The sequence below is a fragment of the Pseudophryne corroboree genome, chromosome 2, assembly GCF_028390025.1.
Source record: "Pseudophryne corroboree isolate aPseCor3 chromosome 2, aPseCor3.hap2, whole genome shotgun sequence".
Classification (NCBI taxonomy): Eukaryota; Metazoa; Chordata; class Amphibia; order Anura; family Myobatrachidae; genus Pseudophryne; species Pseudophryne corroboree.
Window position 1 is genome coordinate 879,233,232 of NC_086445.1, and position 13,403 is coordinate 879,246,634.

The window sequence follows — 13,403 nt, forward strand, 5'->3', positions numbered from 1 at the left end:
GGGAGAATGATGATTATTATTTTTTAGGGGGGAAGGGAGGGGGGGGGGTTGTCTTAACAGGATAGCCTGAAAAAAATGGGAAACATCAGAAAAAATTGTGAAAAACTTCTGTGTTTTCACTTCAGATGTTTCTTCACTGCTAATTTGATACCCCCTCCTAGTAGTCTTGTGTTCTTCTCAAAGTGAATGCAGCATAGTTGGACTTAAAAAAAAAAAAAAAAAAAAAAAGATCAGTAAATCACCATCAACTTTCTTGGACTTACTTAAGATGATTGATCCCTAAACCTAAATGTTAAAATGCTTCCGTTTTCTTAAATTTACAAAAGAAAATGAGAAAAAACATCATCATAGCTTATTTGGCTAAGCTAAGCTTGGTACACACTATAAGATGTGCGATCCATGATGTCTAGTCTGTACCTTCAAATCCACCCAGTTCACTGTTTGATTAATTGGGTGGTTACAACATCCCACTGGATAGTGTTCATTCTAGCACCTGTCACAACCCGTGTAGTTCAGCTTTCCTGGCTGGGGAGTTTTTCTGATCTGGTGCTTTTAGCAAATTCTGGTCTATATCTCAGTGCTAAGATACAGATCAGAGTGTGCTAGAAGCACTAGAGCAGAGAGCGACACCCCAGGCAGAAAAGAGCAACTGCATGGGTTGTGACAAGTGCAGGGTGCTAGAATGAACACAAATTGGATGTGCTGCACGTTCAGTGGGATGATTCCGCAGCTGACATGGTGTGCTTACATACAGCATGAAATGATATACTGGATATAAAAAGACATTTTAAAGCCAACACTGGGCGCATAAAAGGAAGGCAGCAAGTACCATCACCAACACAAGTCACCACAACTTGATAAACAGTAAATATGAACATATAGATTAGGATGATTTCTGCAGCCTTGTTGTTGCTCCCAGTATTCTCTTTTTAGATGATATGCCCCGATGCTCCCAATTTGGTTTTACATAAAAAGAAATCACATAACAGTTTGTCAGTTGCACATATAATTGGTATAATTTTCTTTCCACACCCGCAGAGGAATCTCTGCTCCTTTCGGGTGTGTACACACGGTGAGATTTTTGCTTGTGATTTTGACTATATAGTCGAAATTCCAAGGAAAGTTAGTGCAGATCGCAAGGTGAAAGTCACCTTGCAATCCCGATGCGATACTGATGCGCGGTCCCGCGAGGTCTGTATCGCAAGCCTAGATAGACTGTGCAGACAAGTCAGTTTTGACTATCTAGTACAGACCTGGCCAACCTGTGGCTTTCCAGCTGTTGTAAAACTACAAGTCCCATCATGCTCTGCCACAGTTTTGCTATTAAGGAATGCTAAAACCGTGGCAGGGCATGCTGGGATGTGTAGTTTCACAACATCTGGAGTGCCACAGGTTGGCCAGGCCTGATCTAGTATAAAAGTATAGTCAAAATTGACACTTAGCAAAAATCGCACATAGCCAGTATTGCAAGCAGTCATCTAGGCTTGCAATACTGACCACAGTCCATACCGCATAGTGAGAATCGGGCATAGCCGAAATCGCACCATGTGTACACACCTTTAGTGGAAGAGAAAGATGCTCACTTTTGTGCTTGCATGCGGTAAATGTTGTGCTTTCCTAACAAGGTATCTTTTTCCAGAATCCCAGTAGTGGAAAATGCACCCCAATGTGCAGGAAACAAATTGTTGCTTACACATGATCTTACTTCAAACTAAAGGTCTGTACTCCCATCAACGTATCTTTAACATCCTTATTGGCAGTCATATAAAACAGAAGGGAAAAATATATATAGTTACATTGAGTTGCACCGTCAGGTTTGTACCCAGCTCTATGGTTGAATGTCATCCAGCACCTGTTCTGGAACAGTGCCTCTACTGGACACTGTTTTTGTTTCGACAAAAACATATCTTAAATATGGGAGTATATATTTGTTGTTAAAATAAGATTTTACTTACCGATAAATCTATTTCTCGTAGTCCGTAGTGGATGCTGGGGACTCAGTCAGGACCATGGGGATTAGCGGCTCCGCAGGAGACAGGGCACAAAAATAAATCTTTAGGATCAGGTGGTGTGCACTGGCTCCTCCCCCTATGACCCTCCTCCAAGCCTCAGTTAGGATACTGTGCCCGGACGAGCGTACACAATAAGGAAGGATTTTGAATCCCGGGTAAGACTCATACCAGCCACACCAATCACACCGTACAACTTGTGATCTGAACCCAGTTAACAGTATGACAACGTAGGAGCCTCTGAACAGACGGCTCACAACAAGAACAACCCGATTTTTTTGTAACAATAACTATGTACAAGTATTGCAGACAATCCGCACTTGGGATGGGCGCCCAGCATCCACTACGGACTACGAGAAATAGATTTATCGGTAAGTAAAATCTTATTTTCTCTAACGTCCTAGTGGATGCTGGGGACTCCGTCAGGACCATGGGGATTATACCAAAGCTCCCAAACGGGCGGGAGAGTGCGGATGACTCTGCAGCACCGAATGAGAGAACTCCAGGTCCTCTTTAGCCAGGGTATCAAATTTGTAGAATTTTACAAACGTGTTCTCCCCCGACCACGTAGCTGCTCGGCAGAGTTGTAATGCCGAGACCCCTCGGGCAGCCGCCCAGGATGAGCCCACCTTCCTTGTGGAATGGGCCTTGACAGATTTAGGCTGTGGCAGGCCTGCCACAGAATGTGCAAGTTGAATTGTGCTACAAATCCAACGAGCAATCGTCTGCTTAGAAGCAGGAGCACCCAGCTTGTTGGGTGCATACAGTATAAACAGCGAGTCAGATTTTCTGACTCCAGCCGTCCTTGAAATATATATTTTCAATGCCCTGACAACGTCCAGCAACTTGGAATCCTCCAAATCGCTAGTAGCCGCAGGCACCACAATAGGCTGGTTCAGGTGAAACGCTGACACCACCTTAGGCAGAAAATGAGGACGCGTCCGCAGTTCTGCCCTGTCCGAATGGAAAATCAGATATGGGCTTTTATACGATAAAGCCGCCAATTCTGACACTCTCCTGGCTGAAGCCAGGGCCAGTAGCATGGTTACTTTCCATGTAAGATATTTCAAATCCGCCGATTTGAGTGGCTCAAACCAATGGGATTTGAGAAAATCCAAAACTACATTAAGGTCCCACGGAGCCACTGGGGGCACAACCGGGGGCTGTATATGTAGTACTCCTTTTACAAAAGTCTGGACTTCAGGAACTGAAGCCAATTCTTTCTGGAAGAAAATCGACAGGGCCGAAATTTGAACCTTAATGGACCCCAACTTGAGGCCCATAGACAATCCTGTTTGCAGGAAATGTAGGAATCGACCCAATTGAAATTCCTCCGTGGGGGTCTTCCTGGCCTCGCACCACGCAACATATTTTCTCCAAATGCGGTGATAATGTTGTGCAGTCACCTCCTTCCTGGCTTTAACCAGTGTAGGAATGACCTCTTCCGGAATGCCTTTTTCCTTTAGAATTCGGCGTTCAACCGCCACGCCGTCAAACGCAGCCGCGGTAAGTCTTGGAATAGACACGGTCCCTGCTGAATCAGGTCCCGTCTTAGAGGTAGAGGCCACGGATTTTCCGTGAGCATCTCCTGAAGTTCCGGGTACCAAGTTCTTCTTGGTCAATCCGGAGCCACGAGTATCGTTCTTACTCCCCTTTGCCGTATAATTCTCAGTACTTTGGGTATGAGAGGCAGAGGAGGAAACACATACACTGACTGGAACACCCACGGTGTTACCAGAGCGTCCACAGCTATTGCCTGAGGGTCTCTTGACCTGGCGCAATACCTGTCCAGTTTTTTGTTGAGGCGAGACGCCATCATATCCACCTTTTGGTTTTTCCCAACGGTTCACAATCATGTGGAAGACTTCTGGATGAAGTCCCCACTCTCCCGGGTGTAGATCGTGTCTGCTGAGGAAGTCTGCTTCCCAGTTGTCCACTCCCGGAATGAACACTGCTGACAGTGCTATCACATGATTTTCCGCCCAGCGAAAAATCCTTGCAGTTTCTGCCATTGCCCTCCTGCTTCTTGTGCCGCCCTGTCTGTTTACGTGGGCGACTGCCGTGATGTTGTCCCACTGGATCAATACCGGCTGACCTTCAAGCAGAGATCTTGCTAAGCTTAGAGCATTCCAGTATATTTATGTGGAGAAAAATCTCCAGACTTGATCACACTCCCTGGAAATTTTTTTCCCTGTGTGACTGCTCCCCAGCCTCTCAGGCTGGCCTCCGTGGTCACCAGCATCCAATCCTGAATGCCGAATCTGCGGCCCTCTAGAAGATGAGCACTCTGTAACCACCACAGGAGAGACACCCTTGTCCTTGGAGATAGGGTTATCCGCTGATGCATCTGAAAATGCAATCCGGACCATTTGTCCAGCAGATCCCACTGAAAAGTTCTTGCGTGGAATCTGCCGAATGGAATCGCTTCGTAATAAGCCACCATTTTTCCCAGGACTCTTGTGCAATGATGCACTGACACTTTTCCTGGTTTTAGGAGGTTCCTGACTAGCTCGGATAACTCCCTGGCTTTCTCCTCCGGGAGAAACACCTTTTTCTGGACTGTGTCCAGAACCATCCCTAGGAACAGCAGACGTGTCGTCGGAAACGGCTGCGATTTTGGATATTTAGAATCCCCCCGTGCTGTCGTAGAACTACTTGAGATAGTGCTACTCCGACTTCCAACTGTTCTCTGGACCTTGCCCTTATCAGGAGATCGTCCAAGTAAGGGATAATTAAGACGCCTTTTCTTTGAAGAAGAATCATCATTTCGGCCATTACTTTGGTAAAGACCCGGGGTGCCGTGGACAATCCAAACGGCTGCGTCTGAAACTGATAGTGACAGTTCCGTACCACGAACCTGAGGTACCCTTGGTGAGAAGGGCAATTTGGGACATGGAGGTAAGCATCCTTGATGTCCAGGGACACCATATAGTCCCCTTCTTCCTGGTTCGCTATCACTGCTCTGAGTGACTCCATCTTGATTTGAACCTTTGTATGTAAGTGTTCAAAGATTTCCCATTTAGAATAGGTCTCACCGAGCCGTCTGGCTTCAGTACCACAATATAGTGTGTAATAATACCCCTTTCCTTGTTGTAGGAGGGGTACTTTGATTATCACCTGCTGGGAATACAGCTTGTGAATTGTTTCCAATACTGCCTCCCTGTCGGAGGAAGACGTTGGTAAAGCAGACATCAGGAGCCTGCGAGGGGGAGACGTCTCGAATCTCCAGTCTGTACCCCTGGGATACTACTTGTAGGATCCAGGGGTCCACTTGCGAGTGAGCCCACTACGCGCTGAAACTCTTGAGACGACCCCCCACTGCACTTGAGTCCGCTTGTACGGCCCCAGCGTCATGCTGAGGACTTGGCAGAAGCTGTGGAGGGCTTCTGTTCCTGGGAATGGGCTGCCTGCTGCAGTCTTCTTCCCTTTCCTCTATCCCTGGGCAGATATGACTGGCCTTTTGCCCGCTTGCCCTTATGGGGACGAAAGGACTGAGGCTGAAAAGACGGTGTCTTTTTCTGCTGAGATGTGATTTGGGGTAAAAAAGGTGGATTTTCCAGCTGTTGCCGAGGCCACCAGGTCCGATGGACCGACCCCAAATAACTCCTCCCCTTTATACGGCAATACTTCCATGTGCCGTTTGGAATCTGCATCACCTGACCACTGTCGTGTCCATACACATCTTCTGGCAGATATGGACATCGCACTTACTCTTGATGCCAGAGTGCAAATATCCCTCTGTGCATCTCGCATATATAGAAATGCATCCTTTAAATGCTCTATAGTCAATAAAATACTGTCCCTGTCAAGGGTATCAATATTTTCAGTCAGGGAATCCGACCAAGCCACCCCAGCGCTGCACATCCAGGCTGAGGTGATCGCTGGTCGCAGTATAACACCAGTATGTGTGTATATACCTTTTTAGGATATTTTCCAGCCTCTCAGCTGGCTCCTTGAGGGCGGCCCTATCTGGAGACGGTACCGCCACTTGTTTTGATAAGCGTGTGAGCGCCTTATCCACCCTAAAGGGCGTTTCCCAACGCGCCCTAACTTCTGGCGGGAAAGGGTATACCGCCAATAATTTTCTATCGGGGGAAACCCACGCATCATCACACACTTCATTTAATTTATCTGATTCAGGAAAAACTACAGGTAGTTTTTTCACACCCCACATAATACCCTTCTTGTGGTACTTGTAGTATCAGAAATATGTAACACCTCCTTCATTGCCCTTAACATGTAACGTGTGGCCCTAAAGGAAAATACGTTTGTTTCTTCACCGTCGACACTGGAGTCAGTGTCCGTGTCTGTGTCGACCGACTGAGGTAAATGAGCGTTTTACAGCCCCTGACGGTGTTTGAGACGCCTGGACAGGTACTAATTTGTTTGCCGGCCGTCTCATGTCGTCAACCGACCTTGCAGCGTGTTGACATTATCACGTAATTCCTTAAATAAGCCATCCATTCCGGTGTCGACTCCCTAGAGAGTGACATCACCATTTCAGGCAATTGCTCCGCCTCCTCACCAACATCGTCCTCATACATGTCGACACACACGTACCGACACACAGCACACACACAGGGAATGCTCTGATAGAGGACAGGACCCCACTAGCCCTTTGGGGAGACAGAGGGAGAGTTTGCCAGCACACACCAAAAACGCTATAATTATACAGGGACAACCTTTATATAAGTGTTTTTCCCTTATAGCATTTTAATATATATATACATATCGCCAAATAAGTGCCCCCCCTCTCTGTTTTAACCCTGTTTCTGTAGTGCAGTGCAGGGGAGAGCCTGGGAGCCTTCCCACCAGCATTTCTGTGAGGGAAAATGGCGCTGTGTGCTGAGGAGAATAGGCCCCGCCCCCTTTTCGGCGGGCTTCTTCTCCCGTTTTTCTGAGACCTGGCAGGGGTTAAATACATCCATATAGCCCCCAGGGGCTATATGTGATGTATTTTTAGCCAGAATAAGGTACTATCATTGCTGCCCAGGGCGCCCCCCCCCCAGCGCCCTGCACCCTCAGTGACCGCTGCTATGAAGTGTGCTGACAACAATGGCGCACAGCTGCAGTGCTGTGCGCTACCTTATGAAGACTGAAGAGTCTTCTGCCGCCGTTTCTGGACCTTCATTTTTCGGCATCTGCAAGGGGGGTCGGCGGCGCGGCTCCGGGACGAACCCCAGGGTGAGACCTGTGTTCCGACTCCCTCTGGAGCTAATGGTGTCCAGTAGCCTAAGAAGCCAATCCATCCTGCACGCAGGTGAGTTCACTTCTCTCCCCTAAGTCCCTCGTAGCAGTGAGCCTGTTGCCAGCAGGACTCACTGAAAATAAAAAACCTAAAAAACTTTTTCTAAGCAGCTCTTTAGGAGAGCCACCTAGATTGCACCCTGCTCGGACGGGCACAAAAACCTAACTGAGGCTTGGAGGAGGGTCATAGGGGGAGGAGCCAGTGCACACCACCTGATCCTAAAGCTTTATTTTTGTGCCCTGTCTCCTGCGGAGCCGCTAATCCCCATGGTCCTGACGGAGTCCCCAGCATCCACTAGGACGTTAGAGAAATAAAAAATATCTATACAAGCATGGATTGTTGTGGATTACATCTTGTTTGATAATGCTGCCTCTTTAATTGGCAGTCTAAGTACATTACCTTTTATACCAATAATATTCACTGAAATGAAAACCCTTTTTCTTTGAATGACATTGCCTGGATTTCCACAGGCGATATTCTCCCAGCAAGTTCATCGACCTGTTGTCTGACACAGTAGCAGTTCTGCTTTTGAGACTTAACACATTTGTGCAGACACAGTGGATTCTATTTCATTACAGCAAACAAAATTGCTGGCATGGACAGTGGCAAATTAGTTAACACACTTGTGGTTTCCAATAGCGTTTAAGACGAAAGTGTGTAACACCAGTATGTGTTCTAGCTCTCATTCATGATTGACTGCAATCTCTGCAAGCAGGTGGTCTCGCCCAGATAAGCCTTGTGCTTTGCTCTGCTGCCATGGAGACCCTCTCACATTTAATATCAGAGGTTTTCCCAGAGAGGCAGATAACAAAGTAGAGTTTGGATGAGGAGATTTGCAGTCTCTGCATAGGGTTTCTGCTTATGCTAATGCGGACTTGGGTGAGCAGCATTAATGTACTGTGCATTGAGATGGAGGGAGGAGGCTGAAGAGATGGTCTGTGTGATGTCCACAGCAGGTGCCTGAAAGGGAGCACAGGCTCTGTGTCGAGGACACAGCAAAATTACCATCGGCATCCAAGGGGAAAACCATCCGCCCATCTGTCAGGTTCAGGACAGAGCTTCCCTTCCACCCCCTCCCTTTCTCCCTTTGTACCTAAGGCAGCCCCCTCCCATTCATCCGCTTTCACTCCTCAGTGTAAACACATAGCGAGAACTTCAGGGACACAAAGCAGCAGCCTTCTCCCTCCTGAAGATAGAAGCTCCATTCATGTATGAATTTGGATCTTTTAGCATCCCTGGTACGGGGATCATCTGTTCTCTGCTTAGAATCTCTGTTATCTACTGCTTCATGCTTCCCTCCCCCTGCCTCCTTCTCTCCTGTGTTCTTTCATCTACTGTACTCCTTCCCTCTGCAAAGCTTTGGCCTGTCCCCTGCAGTGTCTATCCTCTGCGCTTTACCTATTGCTCCCTGTCTGAGAGATGACATGCTTACTTTCCCAGGCAGCTGCCGTCCTGGCTTGAACATCTTCCCCAGGGCCACTAGTCTCTGATGAGATGCAGGTTGGGATCTGAAGGACTCCTGAGTCTGACACCATGGAGCCTGTGAGCCACCAAGGGATGCCTCGTCTCTCCTGGATAGATACACTCTACAGCAGTAAGTGTCTCTCCACGTTAGCCAGGCGTTATTGCGGCTGTGCATGTCACCTGAATTTTTTTTTTTTTATGTATTTGTAGAATTGTGTGCACATATGTGTGTAATATGTCTGTGTTTATTATATATATTTACACATATAGATAGATAGATCAGTAGGTCTGTTATTTTCCAATGCAAACTATTTTGATGCAGCACTGTGCCAGTATATTTGCTGTAGGTGATATGTACTTGTGCGTAAGAACACATTTGCACAGTATAGACATATGCATTGCTACTGACTAAAACTGCTTTTTTGGCTGCTTCAAAGGCAATAATAGTCCCTTATGGGTGTGCTAGATTTATTGCATAACCAGTGCCCAGAATCTGTTTGCATTGCATTCTAGTCAGTTTTCAGCCATGTGAAAGGGATTTGTTGGGTTCAGAATACTTACACCTGTGGGTAGTGTGTAACGAGATACACTGCAACCACCAAGCAACTATAGAGGATGCGCACGTGATCAGTAATCGTGATCACTGCAAGTATCCATGGGACATTAATTGCAAGTTAAATAAAAATACTAAATGTGAATCTACTGCATGTATTCAGTGGTCCTTTACAGAGGTCTGATTTCCGGTGCTCGGGGAGGGGAGGGGGGGGACTTGGAGATGATGGTTATATTGTCATGTGATGAATTTCGGCCATCATCTAGTGTGTGTCCTATGATAAATGCCTACATAAACAGTCTTGCTCATTTTTTTAATGTTCTTTTTTTGTGCTGTTTGGTGGTGTCTGTGCTCCTTCCCTGCATAAACTGCTTGCAGCGCTATACTTCCCCCTTGTGTGATCCTGCTCACATCTGGTATTCTGTGCTCATTCTCTCCCAGCTGGGGCTGGCATTGCTGCTCAAATTAGTCTGGCAATGGATTGATCAGCTGTCTGCCCTGTCTAGATGTATGTCAGTTCCTGACTCTTTCATTTTCATCCTTTGATGTATATATCTCATATTCATAAGTGATGCATCTACAGTTGGAGCAGTAGGTTGAAGCAAATATTATATTGTCATGCTCTGTAATCATTTATGTAGTTTTTGTATATGCTTTTTTTTTATTTTATTTTAAATTCCACAGACTATCCTTGCCGTAAACACTCACATATACCTAAAATAATACCTTTAGATAACTAGTGTATAATATGTCTGTAAGGTGTGTATGTTGGGCATTGTGCCATACAGTATGTGCATTACATGACATTATTATACAGAACGGGTTTGAATCTCTTTGTGCTGTTTTGGCGGCGGGTACATAGTACAGAATCATCCTGAACAGAGCTGCTCTGAGAGATGCTGAATGTCACAGGTTATGTTTATGGATGAACTGTGACTGGTAATTACATTTAATTCAGAGAATCATGTCATTGGTATTAGGCTGATGATGCAGAGAGGGGAAGTGTAGATTACTATGTTTTGTAATTGGATAAATGTTTGCGTTGTCGTATTATTGATTTGTATCATGTCAGCTCATGAATAATGCGCTTTCTTGCTCTACAAGGGCAACCAAACCATGTATTAAATGATGGTTATATGGTTAATGATATTTAGATTAATTTTATCTTTTTTTATTAATATTTATAATAATCAAAGAATGGAATGTGACTTTTCTATCATGTAATATTACAGAAAATAGAACCTGCTACCATATTTTTCCCCTTTTTAATATGACTGGCTGGAGAGTTGTATGCTGTACTGATTGCGGTCTGCTGAGGGAGCCAGTCAGGAGAAAATCCGCTAATGCAGTATCTGAAAGCTGTGAAATTGCCATATTGTGACTTTCTATAAACACCAAACCACCTGGAAAATGTGCACAGCAGTATGTGCCCCGTTCATAGCTGTGTGATTCCAGTCCTCTGCTTCTAGTCATTTGTGGGTCTCAGCAGTTACGGGTGTTAAGCTGGTGCAGTCTCACATTTCCATTCTATTACTGGTGATTCATGGGTTTAGAAAACTGGTCTTGAGCAAAAAGTATATTTTCTACTTACACTGTAATCATGGGATTCGGAACGCAACCCTTTAGGAAGCACAATACAGTGTTAAACTGCAGACTTATTAGTATTCAGTAATGTTGTTCCATTTCAAATGCAGATGTACAACACCAAAGTATAAAACACTATAGTTGCTGCATAATCTTAAAGTCATATATTATGAGTCCCAGTGAGCAGTGTATGACACAGCTGTGTAGATATATGGCCTAATTCATAGTTGACCGCAGCATCAAATTTGTTAGCAGTTTGGCAAAACCATGTGCAGTGCAGGTGGGGCAGATATAACATGCATGTGCAGAGAGAGTTAGATTTGGGTGTGGTGTGTTCAAACTGAAATCTAAATTGCAGTGTAAAAATAAAGCAGGCAGTATTTACCCTGCACAGAAACCATATAACCCACCCAAATATAACTCTCTCTGCAAATGTTATATCTGCTCCCCCTGCAGTGCACATGGTTTTGCCCAACTGCTAACATTTGCTGCTACAATCAACTCTGAATTACCCCCATAGATGCAATGTATTGTGTGTTTAGTGCCCACTCAATCTTAACAGACAAGAGTTGCAATGTGTACGCACTATTGCAGAAGCATATACTCCCTCTCCCTGTCAGGGTGCTGCTGGGGTGGTAGTAGTGAATGTGTTCTGCATGAGGCAGGGCCCTTCCCACAGCAGTCGGCAACTATGGGGAGTGACTTCCTTTTAACTGCACATTCCGCCACCCTAACGGGACGGGGGAGTACAGGGAGCCGCAGAGGGGGGCCACCTAGGCAGATGGCCCAGGACGGGTCCCTCTAACAAGCCTTGACCCAGGTAATTAGTACCCCTCCCTATCTCTGCACCCCTGGAGTAAAAGTGAATGTTGGGTGCTGCTGGGATGGGGTGTTGTAGTGAATGTGAGCGGAGGTGGGCTCAACAACTATTCCCTTCGGGCTTCTAGTATGAACTTATGCCCCTGGCTTGGCACAATCTTGAGCATCGAGATCCTACACTTGTTGGGCAGCCACTTTTTCCTGAAGCCCCAATTTCCATTGAACCTACCCTATCGACTGTGTTGCTGACTGTTTTGGGACTATCACATACTTTGGGGTCTAAAATAGCCATGTTGGCTGTAATACTTTCCATTTACCACTTTCAGTTTTTATAACTACTGGAAGCAATCCAAGACCTTATACCAACTAGCATTTATACCCCACATTACATGTGTCAGTGACCGTACAGTACATGTTAAACATGAACGCATTTGGCATGCTGCGGTGACAGACCACCTGTACTGGCATTGAAGTGCTAGTAGCATCTGAAAAGCCTCAGTGTGAACATAGCGCACCCCCCAGATGGGAGTACGAACATGAGTGGGTATGATAACACTGGAAGCCATGTGTTCCAATATCAGCACCGCTTACATGCATTGCATACAGTAAGTATTACACGTGCCAGTAGTTAGGACGCCTGAGAAGTGTACGTATGATACATACTGTATGCTAGAGCTTCATATACTGTAGGCAGGTGCATATTGCAAATTGAAAAATAAGATTTCCATTAACTCAGGAAAAATACATTTGCCATAATTGATAAAAGTGAATAGGATTTGTTAATATCCTGATTCATGTCTATCGTTTAGGCTTATATTGAATCGACTGTATGGCGGTGGGTAAGGAGAATGCAGGTACTCTATTAGAGTGATTGGATTACAGGCTGTGTCTGTTTACACACATCTCACAGTTTAACACTGCACAGCACATAATAAGTCCCGCTGCATGAATGCATAATCAATAGGGGAAATGAACTCTAAGCACTAGAGCCTCTTACAAGTGTAATCTACCATAATCAATTTTAGAAACACACTACCTGCTTAATAAAATGCTCACGCACCTAACATGATTTTCTTCTACAGCAAGGTAAAGGCAACTCGGATGGCACTTCACTATTGTTTGTGTGTTCAGAATGGTAGTTAATTCTGTAATGCGAAATCTAGGGTACAATCTTAGGAACATATCAGACCCCCCCCCCTTCCCAACCCAAGTAACTTCCCTACAGCAGTGCATTTGCATCATGAAACCTTTTGAAGTGTCAGGAATTACTCTTCCCACGCAGCATCATTAACATGAGACTAGTGGATTAAAAGATGCACAAAAATGTTTTCACAAGCGCCCTGCTTATATGAATTGCTGTTATCAAAACCATTTTCTTCTACTTTACACTATGCACACAATTGGTCTGTGAAATGGTTTAGAGAATGCAGCATATTATATAGCTCCAATGTAAAGCATTAGGTGTCTAATATTCAGGTATCTTATGAATATATAGAACGCAAGTCTGTCTGATCAGGTGTTTCTGTGGGCAGACTTTTAGACAATTGGAACTTAAGAAAATTGCACCTCATTACAACACTCAGTGGAGGAAGCCAGAGGTCCTGAACACTGCTTTTCTGAGAAAATGGTGATGCTCCCAAGGGAAGTGAACACAGCCAGGTAAATTTAGTTTTTCAGCTGGGGTGTAGTAAAAGGTTGGCAGTGTGGACATTCATAATGTCGGCTC

The 13,403-nt window shown here is 45.3% G+C and overlaps 1 protein-coding gene across 4 annotated transcripts in view; it reads left to right on the plus strand.

Annotated features, from left to right (window-relative positions):
- ABR (ABR activator of RhoGEF and GTPase) overlaps nt 1–13,403 on the plus strand; it is a 725,529-nt gene that overhangs the window by 195,359 nt on the left and 516,767 nt on the right. Inside the window, exons 1-2 of one of the 4 annotated variants that reach the window (XM_063955969.1) lie at nt 8,217–8,495; nt 8,698–8,851. The exons of 1 other annotated variant lie outside the window; for it this stretch is intronic. In XM_063955969.1, the coding sequence (XP_063812039.1) occupies nt 8,791–8,851 (61 nt within the window). In that variant the 5' untranslated portion in view covers nt 8,217–8,495; nt 8,698–8,790. 2 more of the 4 variants (XM_063955971.1, XM_063955970.1) reach the window with 2 other exon arrangements.